Genomic DNA, 19,947 nt, shown 5'->3' on the forward strand with positions numbered 1-19,947 from the left:
TGGATGAGTTTCTTTACTCATTCAACATACATTTTTTCTTTATTAGCAACTTTTTATTATCAACAGTGTATGAGAGTATTTGCCTTCCCAAAAGTAAATATTACTTCCAAAAGTAAATATTACTGTCCTTTTAAAATTCTTGTCAACCTAACAAAAATTTGTCGTTAAGTCGTTACTTCAAGTGGAGTATCTTTTTCTTATTGATTAGTGGAGCAAAACTTAATCCTTGATCTAGTCAGGTTTCGTGTAATTGATTCTATTTTGATAATTTGTATTCATCTAGAAAATTTTCCATTTTATTGAGATTTTAAAAATTAAATTTATGGGGTGACATTGGTTACTAAAATTATATAGGTTTCAAGTGTGTAATTCTATAATACAGCATCTATATATTGCATTGTGTGTTCACCACCCAGAGTCAGTTCTCCTTCCGTCACCATATATTTGACCCCCTTTCCCCTCTTCTACCACCCCCCGGGCCCCTTACCCTCTGGTAACCACTAACTGTTGTCTATGTCTATGAGTTTTTTTTTGTTTGTCTTGTTCATTTGTTACTTTCAGTTTTATATCCCACATATGAGTGAAATCATACGGTTCTTGACTTTTTCTGTCTGACTTATTTTGCTTAACAGATAATCTTAAGATCTGCCCATGTTGTCACAAATGGCAGTATTTCATACACATTTATATATGAAACATATTTATATATATATGTTTATGTATGTAGTTACATATATATTTATGTATATATATATATATATATATATATACACACACACACATGTAAATACAAGGAAAGCCCCTACTAAGTATATGTTGAATATATATAAATATTTATATGTTTATATATTATATATTTATATATATATTATATATTTATATACTATATATTATATATATATATATATATATTTAACATATACTTAGTTGGGGCTTTGCTTGTATTTTATATGTATAAGTTACTACCAGTCTTAGATGCTATTCTAAGAAGAGTGGAACCAATTTAATGCCCTAACTCATCTTTCAAGCTTGAAGTTTCCATTGTTGTTTCTTTCTGCACAGGGACTGAAAGATACATATGAACATGACTTTAGAGGGCGGCGACAGTGGGGGGAGGCATGTGGACATCTCAATCCTTTCTGCTGAGTTTCTCTTACTCTCTGCTTTGCTAGTCGGTGATGTATAAAAATGCAGTTATCTATTCTGCTGTGAACACAGATAGATACCATTCTCACAATGGCTGGATACACTGATGCCATTTAGGTTTTGTGATAAGAGCAGCAGAGAAAACCTGGAAGAAATATAATGGGTTGTCTTGACAAAATGCTTCTACTGCTCTGAAGGAGCCAGGCCTCTTCTCTTGGTCAAGGAAGGATGTTGCATGTTAAACACATGGTGGTGGTTACTCATTGTACTTTTTTCTTAAGGTAGGAAATGTTGTTCTTTGGACTGAGTTAAATGCTGCTCAGCATAGAAGACGTGATGTGGAACAAAGCCTGCAGACTGTGACTAATTGACATGCACTGTGCTAATGAGAAGACAGAATGTCTCTAATCAGCAGCAGAACAAACACTCACAAAGAGTTTCCTTCTCTCTTAGGACTTCCTTCGCCGGGCATCTAGCCGGGATTCTTGTTGGACTCATGTACACTCACGGGCCTCTGAAGAAAATCATGGAAACATGTGCAGGTACAAAACAAAACACCTTTGGCATGACAACAACGTGAAAGTTCATCTTAATTTTAATGGGAACAGAAGCAACCCCAAGTTACCCCGTGGTTCCGCTTAGGAATTCCCTAATCGTCTCTTTTTAAACCAAGAGGTGAAACAGCCGGTGCAGCTTCTCACACTGCTCCAAGGAGGCTGCAAACCCAAAGTTTAAACCTGAGACTCTCTTAGTGTACAAATCGCAGTTATGTATGTATACCCTCAGCCTAATGCAACTCACAGAAAACCACGATTTCTATGAAAATGCAGAGCACAAGAGCGAATTTAAAGTGATGCATTATTCTATAATATTCCATGAATTCACATATGTGCAAGGCAAAGTTAAAAAAGAAAAATCTGTACTGAAGTTCAAGGGCATTATTTTAAAGAAATCAGAATGGCCATTAGGTCCTTGGTGGAGGAGACATACACTCATGCATGGCCAAGCCAAGTCTGTTACTGCTTAAAGGTTGGCTCGTGCTTTTTAATTTTTGTTTTGTTGTGTCTTGCTTTTCATTTCCTTCAAATTAATACTCAATGAAAATACTTTTATTTAGAACTATATGGATTTTTTTAGACCTCAATTTAAAATCTATACTGGTTTTGACTTATAAGGAAACTATTTTGCAAACACTTGTTTTATAGACCATATGCGTTCCAATATTTTATCTTTTATTCCTGGGAAATCTCCTGAGACTATTTTACCTTTTCTTGAACCATAAATAATTTGTTTTCACAGTTTGTGCCGATGACTGGTATTCTTGAGAATCATGTAATATTCACGATACTAGAAAGCTTCATTAGCAGGTTGTATTCACTTTTGGATGATTTTTACAGGCTATGTCTCATCTAAGCAGAGTCCCATTTCCCTGTATTTGCATATTACTGTGTTTCCAGTGTGTGTGTTTGGAAGAGGCCATGGGAGCTTCATTTATTGAAAATTCCAGATTTATTGCAGTTTTGATACAACTTAATAATGGAAATTGAGTGATGAGCTTTGTTGCCCAAATGCTCTTAGTGTACTGATAAAGGAAAAGAAATGATTCTTGGGAGTTTAATGTTTTGTCTATTTTTCTATGTGTGTCTGAAGATGAAGTAGTTAGTAAAGCTTTCTGCAGCTATATTACAAACTTTAGGCAAGTATTTTGTTTTCATAGAGGATTCCCCCCACAATTAGAATATTTAAAAATCTTTGTTTTAGTTTTCCTTCCTAAAACTGTGCCTTTTTTCCATGGAGACTTATTTTTACATCATTCTATTTTCAAAGTAATACCATAGAAAATTAAATACTAAAAGTTGAAACAAACATTCAGTGCTATTTACAAATAGCCTGCAATCTCTGTGCCTTTTTCGCCGGTGAAACCGGAGAAAGATCTAGAGTGATCTGAGAATTGAGGTGACACAGGAGCCCCGTGGAAAATAACCAAGCACGTGAAGGCCGCTGTCTGCTACCTCTTGGAAGTGGAGCCTCACACAGAAGGCGTGCCCTGGGACTCCTCCCTCTGTCTGTGCGCTCTTTAGTGCTTGTCCTGCAGCCCTTTTAAGGGGAAATGTCCTTGGGAAGAGAGACTAACAGTCTTGTTGGGGACAAGTTCTGTGTATCTCCACTTGGACAGAGGCCTCAAAGCTCAAGCATGGTACCTTTGAGCAAAGATCATCTGATGTCAACAGGAACCTTTAAGGATCATCAGAGAGTGTAAGTTGGAGTTTCATTGTTTCCCACACGTTTTTCCCTTTGGGGCTAGCCCCAAACAAAAGAGAGTTTATTTTACCAACTGTTTAGAAATCATTTGAAATGATCTTGGACTTTGTTATAAAGAACCTCCCAGTTGTTGGAAAGATGAGCAGTTAAAACCTTGTGGCTATTCTGTTCCATTGGTCCATGGGTCTGTTTTTATGCCAGTACCATACTGTTTTGATTTGTATGGTTTTGTAATAGTTTGAAATCAGGAAGTGTTACAATGGCTATTTTCAAAAAGACAAGAGATGATGAGTATTTGTGAGGATGTGGAGAAAAGGGAGCCCTGGTACCCTGTTGGTGGGTATGTAAATGGGTCAGCCATTGTGGAAAAAGAGGATGGAGGTTCTTCAAAAAAATTAAAACTAGAACTGCCATCTGATCCAGCAATTCCCTTCTAAGTATATATCCAATGGAAATGAAATCAGTATCTCAAAGAGACATCTTCACTCCCATGTTCATTACAGTGTCATTCACAATAGCCAAGATATGGAAACAACCTAAGTGTCTGTCGATGGGTGAATGGATGAAGAAAATATGACACACACACACACACACACACACAGAATATTATTCAGCCATAAAAAGAAGGAAATCCTGCTATTTGCAATAAAACAGATGAGCCTAGGGGCTGGCCCGGTGGCTCTGGCGGTTAGAGCTCCATGCTCCTAACTCCGAAGGCTGCCAGTTCGATTCCCACATGGGCCAGTGGACTCTCAACCACAAAGTTGCCGGTTCATCTCCTCGAGTCTTGCAAGGGATGATGGGCTCTGCCCCCTGCATCTAAGATTGAACACGGCACCTTGAGCTGAGCTGCCGCTGAGCTCCCGGATGGCTCAGTTGGTTGGAGTGCATCCTCTCAACCACAAGGTTGCCGGTTCGACTCCTGCAAGGGATGGTGGGCTGTGCCCCCTGCAACTAGCAACAGCAACTGGACCTGGAGCTGAGCTGCGTCCTCCACAACTAAGACTGAAAGGACAACTTGACTTGGAAAAAAAGCCTGGAAGTACACACTGTTCCCCAATAAAGTGCTGTTCCCCTTCCCCAATAAAATCTTTAAAAACAACCAAAAAAACAGATGAGCCTAGACATTATGCTAAGTCAAATAAACCAGGCAGAGAAGGACAAATACTGTATGATCTTATATGTAGAATCTAAAAAGTCAAACTCATAGTAAAATAGCTGGGGGAAGTGGGGTGACGTTGGTTAAAGGGCACAAATTTCCAGTTATAAGACGAGTAGGTTCTGCGGATCAGGTACACAGCATTCTGACTATAGTTAATACTGTATTATATACTTGAAATTTACTGAGAGAGACCTTGAGAATTCTCACACACACACACAAAGGTCAGCAGAGGTGATGATGTGTTTGTTAACTTGATTGTGGTAATCATTTCGTAAGGTATATATATTAAATCATCACATGTACAGCTTTTAAAGAATCACATTGTACAACCTAATATTAAATACAAATATTATATAATATATAATATTTATATAAGACTGGGTCTTATATTAATTTTTGCTCCAAAAGACACATTAGAGCTGATTGCCCGGCTAGGTCTTATTTTTGGGAAAACACGGTGTATACAATTTTTACTTGTCAATCATACCTCAGTAAAACGGGGGGGGGGGGGTGGAGGAAAACCTTATGGCTGCGATTAAAATGTTTGTTTTCTTCATATTTAGGCGTTTTTCCCTCCAATATTGATTACCCAAGACAGCAATACTACTTTAATAATTCAGGTAAGCACTTTATTTCATTTAATAAGTTTAAAAATTGTAACATTCGCCACTGTCGAGCACTTTCAAGCCCTGCTAGTTTATGCTGTTGTAGAGGAGTCCACACGTTATGCAATGGTGCTTCTACTGTGCCTGACAGCTAGATGGAGGTATAGCCTAGGGAGCGTATTGGGGGGTTGGTAGGGAAGGCCAGGAGAGGAGATAACTCTTAACTGAAAATATTGTGTGGTAAGTATCAGGTCTCTCAGACATGTTAGATTCATACTAGACCTAGGTCCCTTTATTCTAAGCCTAAGAAACGCTCTGCTGACTAAGTGTCAGAAGGTTGTTTCAGACACACAGTTCTCCCTGGGCCACCCCAACTGTGTATTCAGGAAGAATCATGCTTATCCTAAGAGGCTAACGCAGGCATTCCTCTAGTAGTTAATACCACGTGATTTTCTAGATGTCTGTGTAAACAGGTAGAAAGGACTTCCTGTTAAAAGCAACTGACCTGTTGTAAGCTAAGGCTCTTACATTCCAGCTTGCCAAATGAGAATCACTGTAGCTAATTCTGGGGTCTGCAATCTTTTATGTAAAGGGCCAGATAGCTAATGTTTTAGATTCAAAGGGCTTTGTTGGCCATATGGTCTCTGTCACAACTAGTGAGCCTATCACTGTAGCATGAAAGCAGCCATAGCCAATTCACAAACAAATGGGTGTAGCTGTGTTCCAATAAAAACTTATTAGCAGAAAGTAGGCAGTGGGTTGGATTTGGACCATAAGTTGTAGCTTTTTGACCCCTGGCTTATAGCCTCCATTTCTCTCCTCATTATATTCATGTTTTTCTTTAAATCAGGAGCATAGTTATAATAGCTGTCTGTAATAAAGTCCCTGACCGCTAATTCTGTTCTCTCTCTCTCTCTCTCTCTCTCTCTCTCTCTCTCTCTCTCTCTCTCTCTCAATACACACACACACACACACACACACACATATGTTTTATTAGATTGATTTTCCCCTTGGTTGTGGGTTACAAATTTTTCTTATCTAGTAAGCTGTGATTGGATGCTAGACATTATGTATTTTGTGGTGTTGAATTCTAGGTTTTATCTTCTTTTCAAGAAAACTAGACTTTGTTCTGGCGTAACACAGTTACGTTTCTTGATGATTAGTTTGATCCTTCTGGGGCTTGTTTTTAAATTCTTTCGGGTGGATCTAAAGTAACTTTTATTCTAGGGTTAAGTGTATACTGCTGCTGAGGTGCTACTTTTCTGGGCTCGCTCCTGAATGCTGTTTGTTCAGCAAGAACGCTCTCCTCTGGCAGTTGGAATGCAGAGGTCTCCCAGCTCTGCCTGAGCTCTGGGAACTGGTCAGCTTACAGGTCTTGGCCATTCTTTGCCTGGTCTCATGGAATTTCACCTATGCACACATGGCTTAATATTCAGCAAAATCTCCAGGGGACTCCATGCAGATTACTGGAGGTTTCTGTGCTATCCACGTAGTTTTCTGCTTTGCTGTCCTCGGCCTTGCAGACTCCAGCTCTTAGGGAGCCTGCTACATCTGCTTCTCTTTTCCGTCCCTGCCCCACCATCTGCAAGGTGCCTTCAGGCTCCTTCCTTTCTTTCCCTCAAGGTTCAAAATCCTGTAATGCCTGGGATCCAATGTCTGGAAACATTTGTTTCATGTATTTTCTGTAGTCTTCTACTTGGTTATGGCGGGAGGGTTGGTCCAGTCCCAGTTGCTTCTTCCTGCCAGAAGCAGGCGTCCCATCGAGCAGTTTTCCTGTAGTGCATTCACCTTGCTCAGCCTGAGGGGGAGAGGGAGGGTTGCAGTTACTGGAGGCTCTCCACAGGAAGTGCGGTGCTGGGTCTTGATGAATGAGTGGAAGTTAAGGAAAGCAATGAAAGGAAAAGCCCCTTTATGAAAAGGTCTGTTTGGAATTATCCAGAATGGGCTGGGGTGCTGCTGAAGGATTTAATCAGTAGGGCGATACTATTGGAGTTACATTCAAGCCGATGTTTTTGATGTAGTTCTAAAGTCTGGGATCATGATTATCCATCCTGACTGTCTATATGGATCACCTGAGAAGCTTTTGCGATTTCTCCATTCCTGGAATTCACCCCAGACCAACTAAATCAGAATAAGGATAGAGACAGGGCCTCGGACCTTTTTTTTTAAATGCTTCCTGGGTGACACTGATGGGATAGGTAACAAAAATCATAGGCTTACACGATTGAGGTTACGTAGGCTTTGGGACCACCGCTGCCCCAAGGAGAGGCTTCATTTCTGAGGCTTCCTGAGCTGGTGAATTAGATGCTTCAGCTCCTAGAAATGTGGTCTTGGTGCAGGAGAGGAACAGTTGCTGGACAGTGTCAGCTCACCTGCTGCTTTGTCTGGACTCACCCAAAGAGAGGAGGTACGATGATTGGTTAGACAACGCTGATAAATACAGTTGACCCTTGAATGACCCAGACTTGAGCGTGCAGGTCCACTTATACATGGATTTTTACAATAAATACGTACAGTACTATAAATATATTCTCTCTTCCTGATGAGTTACTTAATAACATTTTCTTTTCTCCAACTTTATTGTAAGAATGCAGTGTATAATTCATATAACACACAAAATATGTGTTATTCGACTGTGTTATTGGTAAGATTGCCAGTCAACAGTAGGCTGTGAGTAAGTTTCTGAGGAAACAAAAGTTACACACAAAAATTTCAACTGCCTAGGGGATCAGAGCCCCTAACCTCTGCATTGTTCAAAGGTCAACTGTATAGTTATTTGGAGAGCATTGGGTCCTTTTGGTTGTTGGCTATGGGGAACAGTTTACACTGACTTAAGTATAAGAGCTTTATTGGCCTATGTGACTAGGAAGAGCTGGGTTGGATGGGAAGACCCTTTGGGTTCTATCTCCCATGGTGATTTCTCTCTTCCTCTTGGCTTTATTCTCTCCACTAGACAGGAGACATGGCCTCTAACACCGTGAGGTTGCTAGAGTAAAAAGGGCTTCTCTCCTGGTTCATTGTTTTAAATTCCCAAAACAAACAGGTTTGTTCCTCTGGACAAAGAGAAATAAGCACAGACTTGTGCACAGCCACAGCTTAGACTCTCATAGGTTACCTAGCCCTAATATCTTGTGTGATAGCTGGGAAATGGAGGTTTAGAAATGTTAAATAATTTGGCTAATGTCATGCAGATTGTTAAGTGATGGAATTAGGACTAAAAATGCAAGTCACTGATTCCTAGCCCCTGCTTTTTCTCTTGGCCAAGGATATGCGATGGGCATTCTGCTCATTTAACCTTCAAAACAGGTCTGTTCCCCTTATTGTATTTTCTCTCCCTCCCCTTTGCATTTATTTTAAAAAAGGGTGGGGGAAATCTGCTCCTGTCTTCCTTTATGTGCTAGAGACATAAGCACAGCAGACACACAGACCATGGAATTAAAGGCAAAATAAAAGGCCCTCTTACCTTTCTTATCCCCTGTAAGATTACCATATTTATATTCCTTCCTCAGAAGTGATTGGATTTCTTCAAAGGCAAACCTACATAAGACCAGGTGGCCATGCTAATGGTCGTCTAGGGAACTTTTATGAGAGCATATGTATCTCTTACAAATAATGATTTATTCTTAATATGGCGGTCCTTAGCCGGAAAAGTCTTTATAGGTCAAAGAACCTCATGAATGTTTAAAAAGCTGTTCCCAATTTTTCTAATCTTGGTAGTGTTTCTTGATCTCTTTTGCCATGAAGTCCTGGTATGTGTATAAGGAACAGATGGAGTAGTTAATAGAATAATGATAACCAGAATTTCTTTTACTACAGAGCCAAAGTATATAGCTACAAAAGAATATTAAACTAGCATTCATCGCAGGATATAATTTAAACTTACTTATCTTAAGTGTTTGATTGTTAGGTTTTTCTAGCCATGTTTATTATGAAGATTTAAAAATATCTGATTGGGCCAGTGGACCAGCTGCAGAAAATTGTTGGTCTTAGGAGACCTGTTCTCATTATAAGAGATATGGATGGATTTTTGGTCTTGTTGATGATTTATGACTAATGATATAGAACCTTTAACCACAAGAGTCTTTTTGACTTAAGGCACTAAAACTTTCCCTTTCTCTCCCCCCATGTTTTGTCTGACAAGTACCAAATTAGATTTTATAATATTCAGATGTTTAGAGTTGTAGACTTTATTTCATTAAGGCACTGCCGGGTTGTTGTTGTTTTAAGAAATAGCATAAAGAAAAATGTTATTCTAGATCAAAAAAATGTTACCTCAAATTGTAGCAAATTTACCTGGAAATTACAATTCTATAGATGTCTATGGTATTTCTGATATCTGTATAGACAGGTTGTCTCTGGTATCTGTATAGACAGGAGCTTCTGGGTTATTTGGATTTCAAATTAGCTGAACATTTTCGAGGATGGGTGGGTACAAGTGCTGTTTAGACCTTCTGTGGCAGAACGACTTTCCACAGGGGTTTGAAAGTGGTAATGAACCATATGGGAAAGTGCCCAATATGCTCTTTTGCTGCAATGAAATAATTGGCACTCTGAGGGAATTGGGCAGTCTATATTCAAGGATTGCTGAAGTGTCCCATCGTATAAAGTGACTTATCCATAAATATTCTATTATGCTTTGGAATAGTTGCCCCTCTCCTTTGTTCTTTGTGAAGTAGATGTATTGATTGTGTTTCCACCATTTGCCCTTATATGAAAGTTGTCTTTTTTGGGAGGGTGGTGTGAGAAGTATAGAAAGCAAGATTTGTAGCAGTGCCACAGTCTGCTTCATTCTCAGGATATGAAACTTGGTGGTGAGTATTCTCCAACACAGCAGTGGGAGCTGAGTTTTCTGATAGTTCTGTTGAGTAGAGACCAATTTGGGGAAGGGAATCCATATTTTAAATTGCATTCAGATCCCACTTCAGTCCTAAACCATTGTGAGGATTTGGGAAATTTGCTTATATCCTTCTCCTGTTTCAATATCATAATGTTAATATTCTGACATGGGAAACATGAGAGAAAATGTAGAAGTTGGGTAATTGGAAGTATTTAGTAAATCCCCACTAATTTTTATTATGTTAGGAGCAAAGCTTGTCAGAATTAGCCTCCCAAAACTTTTCCAATTTTATTTAATGTTTATTTAAATCATTTATTTTTGTGACTTTCAAGGACATTTGGTAAAATAGTACCAAGATACAAGAGTATTGTATTAATAAGAGTAGACAGAGGCTCTAAATAGATATTTCTCCAAAGAAGATATACAAATGGTCGATAAGCACAGGAAAAGGTGCTCAACATCATTGGTTATGAAAACCATAGCGAGGTACCACTTAACACCCATGGGGATGGCTATAATTAAAAAGACAAATAACAAGTGATGGTGAGCATGTGGAGAAATCTGAGCCCATATACGTTGCTGTGTGAATGTCAAATGGTGCCACCTCTTTGGAAAACATTTTGGCAGTTTCAGGTTGGTTAAACAGAGTTACCCTACGACCCACCAATTACACTCCTAGGTGTGTACCCAAGAGAAATGAAAACATGTCCACACAAAAACTTGTACACAAATGTTTATAGCAGCATTATGTACAATAGGCAAAAGGTAGAAAGAACTCAAATGTGTATCTAACTTATGAGCGAATAAACCACATGTAGTATAGTCATACAATGGAATATTATTTGGCCACGAAAAGGAATGAAGTCCTGATTGATTCACGGGTGAACTTTGAAAACATTATGCTAAATGAAATAAACCAGACACAAAATACCACGTATATGATTCAATTTATATAATTGTCCAGAATTGGCATAGCTATAGAAACAGAAAGTAGATTAGTGGTTACTTACTGCTGGAGGGGAGGGGGTGGGGGGTCATAGCTAAAGGCTACAGGTTTCGTTTTGGAGGGTGATGAAAATGTCCTAAAATTATTGTGATGGCACAACTCCATGAATGTGCTAAAAGCCACTGAGTTATACACTTTAAATTGGTGAATTGTACAGGATATCAGTTACATCTCGATAAAGCAGCTATAAAAACATAACTAATAGACACAAATACATGACAAATATTCATATAAACACGTGTAATTACAGTGGATTATCAGCTGAAACTAGATGAGTGTGTTTTGTTGCCATTTCATTGTTTATACAGAAATAAAAACTTTTAGAGTACCTGAAAATTCTTATCAGAAATAAACTGTTTCCTTCTCAATCTTGTATATTAGGAAAGCATTTTATTCATAACCAACACAAAAGTAAATTTTAAAACAGCCTCAAGACCAATTATCAAAAATCCTGAGTATGAAATCTCAGTTTACCAGATTCTACCCTATAGTCTTCCTCTTTTGGCTTGATCGTCTTTTTTCCTATATTCTTATTAAAGCAGTAAGAGGCTTAAACTCAGGCATATGCTGTGAGGTTGATTGATCTGGTGACATATGACACGACAAGACTCATAGTAAACAGTAGGAATTTTCATCAACAACAAAAAACATGTTAAACATTTGAAACGTCATCTTCAAAGGGTATGAAAGAAGGGAAACAAATTAAACAGACTGTTAACTTCTCTCCCATTACACCAGAATGAGATTGGTAATCTGCTATGGGGAAAAATAATCTCTTCCAAACAAATTCCATAAAAGTGGGTGATTAAAGAAAACAGCAGGAGTAAACTCAAAGTGACTTGAAAAGATGAATGGAAATGCCTTGCAAAAGTGAACGTTGCTCTACAATTGACCTTTATTAATGTGGTATCTAAGTTCGATGTGGTATCTACTTCTGGTACTTAAGCATTATTTAATGACCTGGTTGTCTCTTCTCTCCTTCTACCTAGTGACCAATTTCTTAAAAGTACTGTTAATAGAAACAATGATCTCTGATATAGAATTATAATGACAGAGACGTTGGCTTGTATAGCTCAACATAGTTATTATTGCCCTAAGTATCATACTCAGCACAGAAATCCATAGTATATGTATTAAATATCTGTCTCTCGTTATATGGAGCCACTGGACAGTAAGGCTTTATCAACTATCATTTCAACCATTCCCTTGATTCCAGTCAGAATGTCGCTGAAAATACTCCAAGTATCACATAGCTCTAAGCTGGAAGAATCTGTTTACATGTAATAACCCGTTCCAGTCCCCTCTCCAGCACCGACTACCTTCTAAATTAATGTCTTTTTCCTCTTCCTCACATAAAGCCTCCCACATGTCCGGCCCCATGTAAAGCTCTGTGGCTACAACGGTGACAAGACAATCATCGCCCACCCTCTTGGAAGAATTCTCCATTTGTCATCTTTTCTTGTTTTGAGGATTATTAATATAATACTAAAAATAATGACATGAGTCATTTTATTGTCTGTGCTGACAAAATCGGAAGTATGAAAAGAACAGTCCATGGCAGTGTCTATAACCTTTTCATTGTGCCCCTAGGCTACTCTGGGTCTCAGGATTATTACCCGTATGGCAGGCCAGGTCAGCACGAAGAGACTCCCAGAAACTATGATGCGTATACAGCAGGACTGAGTGAAGAGGAGCAGCTGGAGCGAGCACTGCGAGCCAGCCTCTGGGACCGAGGTAGGAGGCTGTGCCCTTCCCTTCTCCTAACGCATACTTCACAGGGTGGGTGGCCTGCAAAAGGACTATTTGCAGCAAATTAAACTTTAGATAGTTTATAAAAAAGGAAATGCAGATGAAAAAATGTGTGCAGATTGTGATTACAGAGAATGGGGTGTGATGCCGTATTTCCAGCAGCCTAAGCTAACCACGTGCCAGACTGTGCTTATATTGTTAAAGGGGTTCTTTTCAGAACTTCTGCACTCAGTGCTTTGGCATTCAGGTCAAGAAACTTAAAAATCATTAGGTGCATGAAAAAAGGGGTTTACTTTGGGATTCATGTAAGAAAAGCAGGCTGGAGGTCACCGTCTGTCAGTATTGCCCACGGACCTTCCTGAAAATCGCCTGGACAGCTTGATAAGAATTCGAACTCAGATTTCCACCCAGACCTCCTGAACCAATCTCTCTGCAGGGAGAGCCTAGGAATTTGTATTTTTAACTGGTTTTCCAGGCATCTTTTACATCTTTTACAAACCGATATATGAAAACTACTGCATTTTGTGATATTTTTTCTGGGTTTGGCTTATGAGTTACTGTTCTTATTGTTTTAGTAGTAATGACTAAAATCATCTATTTGTTGAATAAGCATTTATTAAGGTCATATTGTTAGGTACCGTAGGGATACAGGGAGGTAAGAGATAGACATTGCCCGCAAGAGGTCACCATGTCTGGTAGGGGGGATGCCTGCTCGATGCCATTATGTAGAGACTCAGGCGAAGGGCAGGAAGGAGGCAGTCAGAGAGGTGAGTATTTCCTAACTAGAGCTGTCAATTTCACAGAGGAGATGGCATTGGAGTTGAGTTTAAGAATGTGTAGGGTTTGCAGAGGTGTGGAAGATCCGCACAGACACAAAAGTAAGGGATGAGGTGAACCAGCCGTCACATTGGAACGGAGCTCTAAGAGGACAAGGGGAAGCTGAGTGGGAAGCGAGGCTGGGGCCTGGTCACAGAGGCCCTCGGATTACACAGGCCAAGTGGAGAGTGGATCGGTGTCTGGGGTAAATGCCAGTAGAGTTCTGCCTGTGGGGTGATGTGATCAGAGCGGTTTTATGAATCTGGCAGCAGTCATTCAGCAAACAGGGTTAAGCACCTGCGGGAGTGAGTGCCAGGCACTATGCTAGATGCTAGGAACACGTAAATTATGACAACTTGGTTTCTGACTGTAAGGAATGCGGTCTTAGCAGCAGCAGTGTGCATGGAGGTGGGGAATGCCTCAGAGGGGAGACGAGTCAGAAGAGCATTGCAGTCTGAACGAGAAATGAAAGCCTACATGACGATGGTGGCAACGGGAAGTGGACAGGAAGAAGTAAATCAGTGTTTCTCAGGTGAAGAGTAGCAGCACTGTGTTGTATCATCATCTAACAGTGGATAACAAATCACTGTAACAACACCCATAACTTAAAGCAATAAACATTTCTTCTTGCTCTGAGTATGTGAGTCAGCTGGGGCAGGCTAACGTGATCTCAGCTGGTACACTCAGGTGCCCGCGGTGGTCAGTGGGGGCTGGCTGCCCCAGGGCGGGTTCATTTACATGCCTGCCTGACTGCTGTCTGTGTCACTCCTCGTCCCGCAGACTAGCCCGTTCTCGTTCACCAGGCGTCAGGTCAAGGTTCCAAGAGCTTATGGAAACGAGCAAGGGTCTTGCTGGTGCAGCGTCAGTTCCACTGTATCTTGTTACCAAAAGAAGTCAAGACGGGTCCAGAGCCGTGGGATACGGAAATAGATCCCGTGTCTTGGTGGGAGGGGCTGCAAATTCACACTGCAAAGAGCATGGGTAGAGGGCAAGGTGGACACTGGCAGTCATCCTGGTAGTCATGGTAGTCAGGGGACTGCCAGTATCACCATCACCAGAAGCATCCGTAACCTTGGGTTCCTGAACCCGGGCAGCAGGGCCCCGGAGCCTGGATTTCAACAGGTTCTCATGCTTATTCCTGTTCACACAGGAGTTTAATCACTACCAGGCCAGACATGAAATACTAAGGGACAGGTGGGTCAGGGCAAAACTACTGAGCATGGACTTCGTCTAAAACCTTATTCAGGACCACAAAGGACCGCACAAGGGAATTTTTGGAAGTGATGGATCTGTTCTGTGTCTGGGTTGTTGTAGTAGATACACAGCTCTTTGCAAATCGAAACTCATTTACTGGAGACCACAAGGTACATCGTACTATAAAGAAGTGTTAAAAGAAGTAAATAAAAATTAACAAAAAAACCCAATGAAACAACTGATAGTCTGTGCTGTCTTGCAGCACATATACTAAAACAACTGACAGTCTTGCAAAGATCCTCAGAAGGTTGTTGAGACACAGTATATCCACCTAGTGATGTACAACCACCTCCTAGAGGACGTGCTAATAGCAAAGGGAAAACGGACCTTTGCAGCAGAGCCATTTGGCCGTCACTACCTGAACCTGCTGATGAAAACAGTAGTAGTATTAGTTGTGTCGTTGTGTCTCCTGATATGAGGATCACCTGTGGCAGGTTCGTGCTAAAGCTGGCTGCCCTGACTCTGTCTTCAAAAGTCAGTATAAGAATCAATATACAGGAAATACATGGACTAGAGGAACAAACTGAATAACACCATGGAGAAATAACCGGACAAAACGTGGGATGTCTACCATTCAATGAGACTTTTCTCTGTAAAGAAAAAAAAATTATAGAAAAAAAGCAGAATGTGCTTTTATAGTAAAAGGAAATAACCTTGAAAAACATGAGAACCTTGAAAAACTGGGTTTATACATTTTTTTTGAGGAAACTGGAAAATTTTGTATTTGGGGTAGATATTAGATGTTATTAGGGACGTAATCTAACTTTGTTTGATGGGACAGTGGTATTACAGAGAAGTAGCAGAATATCCCTGATTCTTGGGAGTTACACAGTGAAGTATTTAGAAGCAAAATGATGTGGTGTCTGCAGCCTGCTTTCGAAGGTCACCCAGAAGAACTCTGTCCCCTCTCTTCTTCCTCTTTCTGTCTCTCACTCCCCTGTCCACAAGTTCCACATTCAAATAAATTTGGGAAACACTGCAAACTCTACCCTGCCTAAGATCCAGGATGACACGGGGATACTGACACTTAGTTCTGCAGTGAAGAAACCACTTTATCAAATTAATGCTTCCATCTAAAGAAAAGACTATGTGAATGAACTAATCAGAGACAGTTTTGGGGACGCAGAGAAAAAACCGAGAGTGGTTAGATGGGTGTGTGGGAGGGGGTTGGGGATAAGGGGAAAAGTGAAGGGATTTGGAAGCAGCTGGTAACCACAAGATGGCCTCAGGGTTTTTTTGAAAATTAATTTGGGGAAGGTATTCTATAATGTTGTAAAGATTTTGTTGGGTATCCGATGGACATGCGTCCTATTTGGGAGACCACCTCAGGGATACTGTGGATACCTGATCATGGCATTGTACACCAGAAGCTAAACATTAATGAATGCCAACTATAATTTTATATATATAATGTGATGGTTCAGTGTGAGGTCGGAGGGATAGTGGATGGGGGGAGGGGGGTTCACAGTATGAGGGATATAAATGATGAACGTCTAAGTATTACCTTGTTTTGTACACCTGAAACTAATAAATAAATAAATAATAAAAAAAAAAGAAAAGAAAACATATTCCTATCCCATGAAAAGCAAGTGAGAGAGAAAAAAAAAAAAAAAAACTTAAATTTGCTAATAAAGGTATACACATCTTTAAAAAAATAATAAAAAAAAATTAATGCTTCCAAATGAGTTTGACCACAGAACTGTATTCCAGTGAATGATTTTAAGAGCATGAGGAACTAGGTCCAAGGAAACTGATCTAAGGAGACTCCTCAAAGTGCATTATACAGTAACTGGTGACAGACAGTGAAGGAATTAGCTTTACAAATTGTTTACATTAATTTTCATTTTATTTTCCTTGAAACACTTTGTGTTTGTCTTATTAAGAGTGGGAAACCAAGGAGGCATTTTTAAAAGGTTTTTTAAAATTATTTATTAGCCTTTTGTTTCCTTATGGAAAAATATTTGGTTTCTTTTGTTTCCTTATGGAAAAATATTTGGTTTGAGTTTATTTCATGAAATTCTGACCATGTAGCACATGTTATTTTGTACCTCATTTTGTTGATTCAATATTGTGTTGTAATCATATTTTCACACAACTAAATTTTTAAACATAGATCCTTCATATATTTTCTTAGATTTCTACCTAAGTATTTCTTTCTTTTTTTCCTAGAGTGAGAAATATGCTATTATAAATAGTACTTGTAAAAAAAATTCTGTATTTCTTGAGATTATTGTATACTCTTTCTTTATTGATATACTAAACTATTCTGATTTTCAAAGTCGAAGCAGGTTTGTATTCCCAGGTTAAATCTCACTCTCACCTGTTGTGATACCTTATGGTCCATCCTGGTGACGATGTCACATGCACCTAGAAAGAATGTGAATTCGGCTCTGGTTGGGTGGGGTGTTCTACATTTGCTAATTAAATAAAACTCAGTCGAGAGTGTTTCTCAGGTCTTGTACATCCTACTCATTGTCCATCCACGTTCCATTGAATACTGTGAGTAGTTTGAATTACACAGAATTGCTGTAATATTGAATACATATTGTTGCTATGGGTCCCCTCAGGACACCAAAGGCTTCACATTCCTCTAGTGTTACCTAGTTTTGGGCTGGGGGCTGATTTGCCAGAGAGTTTTTCTCAGTGTCTGCTTGAACTTCAATTTCAGGTCTTTTCTTTGCACCTGAACTTGGTTAAGTTCTCCGCCCCCTCCCTTGTCCTTTTCCCAATGGTCCATTGTTGTTTCTTGTTACTCTGTCCTTTTTAGTCTGGTGGTGGGAGGCAAGCAGGGGGTTTGCTCTGATTTTTTTTTCCCCATCTAATATTTATATTCTCTTCCTACATAGGATAAGGTAAGATTTAAAAAAAAAAATAATTGTAGTTGACATGCAATATTATATTAGTTTCAGGTGTACAACATAGTGATTTCACATGAAACCTTAGTCTTAGGCAGTCTTGTGTCCCTTGGTTTGGAGGTGTGGCCTTTTTGGGGTTCTTGCCTCTCCCCCAGGTTTAGAGATTGTTTTTGTTTTGTTTTGTTTTGTTTTGTTTTGTTTTGTCTTCCAGGCATTTAAGACTTTTGTTCCATAAAAACGGTAAGAGAGAAAGATCTAGGCAGTGTTTCCTACAAACCTTTCCTACGATGGCTGCTGTTCTTTCCCCAGGACTGCACCAGGAATGACAAAAGACACTTTCCCCAGACTCTCACCTGTCTCTTTTGTGAGGATCACGTGGGGTCCTGAGAAGAGCTGAAAGTGGATGTGAATTCCTTTATATTACAGCCCCCAATATATTCTGTGTTCCATAGTCTGAATATATTCTGTGTTCTCTTGCTAGCTCACACTTGAGCAATTTGTTGGCATGTTGGGCTAAATTCTTGTTATTAGCATCCTGCAATCTGTCCTAGGAAAGCCAGTGCTCCTGTACCATTTTAGACTTCTGTTTAGTTGGTTGCCCTACTGCCTCACCTCTCTGATGGGTTCAGGAAAGTCCTTAGCTTGCAGATTGCCCAGCAGTTTTGTTTATTATGAGGATGGGAGTGATACTTTTCTGCTTTCTACATCCCTAGTGGAAGCTGGAAGTATTCCTTATTCTTCATTGGTGCTTGAATCTATCATTTCTAGCACATTTATTTGCTTTTTTTTTTTTTTTTTAATAGAGATCTTTCCCTCGTGAAGTAGGTAACATCTATCGTCCTTTTTAAAAAGGCGGGGTAAATGCTTAATTCTTTGATTCCCAGTTTTCAGAGTAAGAAGTTAGTGTAATAGTCAACCAATAATATTGAGATTTAAAAGGGCCAACTAATAGAAATTCATTGGGTACGATGCCAGTTTCGCAAGAAACATCCAGAACCAGTTCATTTCAAACTGCTTCTTTAGTTAAATATATTAGAAGAGTAAATGAAAGAATCAAGGTAGCAACTTTGTCACCTCAGATTTTGGTGTGGTCGTGTTTCTTACCAGTACCTGGCCATAATTACAAGTCCTAAAGCGCATGCTGGCAGTAATACTACCGAAGTAGCCTTTGTGGGAGAAACATCAAGCCCCTTTTACTTCAAGGGGCTTGCACATCCCTCCTGTTCACAGAAACCTTGTCTCGCCTGTTGGCTGTCTCAGCCTTTATACAGGAGTCCAAGAGGCAGCTGAGACCACAATAATAGAAACATTTTGGAAAAGGGCCACCTCTTTCTCTGAGTCAAAAGGCAGATGCCAGCTCGGAACGTTGGCTCCCTGCATGTTCCTCTCCCCCCGCCCCCACACCCTTCCATGTATAATTAGTGCCTTTTTTTTTTTTTTAAATAGCCTGACACCAAGTTCAGCTGGGGCTGGGTACAAAGCTGTTTTCTTTTCAACTTCTGTCTGCCAGCCTGGAGCATGTATGCTGGTGAAAGCTGGAAATCCTTACTGACGAGTGGAGTAAGTTTTGCTTCCCTCAGACCCTTCCGAAAGGCAAATGGCCCCAGTCACACTTGGCTCACTTGGGCAAATCAAGCCGAGCTGTCATCCCTGTGCCCACACTGTATGGTCGGGGTTGCTGGTTAGCTGTATGGGAAACGGGTGGGACAAACTACAAAGGTCTTGGCTTCAGACTGAAACTGGTTGCTGCTTTGTCTCTCAGTCTTTAGATGTTAAATTACCGGGGAAGCCATACTGGGGAAAAAGTATTTAGGTTTTGAATTAATACCTAGTTCTTTTCTTAACAGATCATTTGACAATAATATGTTTGAATCCCATTTATAAGTATCACATGTTCATAGAGACCAATTAAGATACATTCTAAGTAAAAAGAGAGAGACAGTTTATTTTAACTAAGTCGTACATTTTCTTTTTACTGAAGCTATACCAAGGTACATTAAAGCGCATTTGTCTTGTTTCTTTATTATCGTATAGAAATTTTTGAGAAAAATGGAATAAATCATGTTCATGTTGTTTTAACCTTGCATGATGTGGTACAATGAGAAAAGGATGGGAATTTCAGTGGCCTGAGTTTCAGTCCTGGTGTAGCCATTAGTTTTATCTGACGTGTGAGTTACTGAATCTGACCAGACCTTTGTTTTATTATTATTTGTTTAATAAGAAAAGAGTCGAATTGGGTACCCTTCAAAGTCTCT

The 19,947-nt window shown here is 39.7% G+C and overlaps 1 protein-coding gene across 3 annotated transcripts in view; it reads left to right on the forward strand.

Moving 5' to 3' along the window:
* The window catches only part of RHBDD1 (rhomboid domain containing 1), a 117,585-nt gene that overhangs the window by 57,678 nt on the left and 39,960 nt on the right, over positions 1–19,947 (forward strand). For all 3 annotated transcript variants that reach the window (XR_013993551.1, XM_081052080.1, XM_081052081.1), the window contains exons 4-6: positions 1,600–1,688; positions 5,134–5,190; positions 12,609–12,752. Coding sequence is in view for 2 of the 3 variants with exons in the window: in XM_081052080.1 (XP_080908206.1) it covers positions 1,600–1,688; positions 5,134–5,190; positions 12,609–12,752 (290 nt within the window). In the remaining variant the exon portion in view is untranslated. The remainder of the gene's footprint in view (positions 1–1,599; positions 1,689–5,133; positions 5,191–12,608; positions 12,753–19,947) is intronic.

Source organism: Rhinolophus hipposideros (genome assembly GCF_964194185.1).
Source record: "Rhinolophus hipposideros genome assembly, chromosome: 6".
NCBI classification, from domain to species: Eukaryota; Metazoa; Chordata; class Mammalia; order Chiroptera; family Rhinolophidae; genus Rhinolophus; species Rhinolophus hipposideros.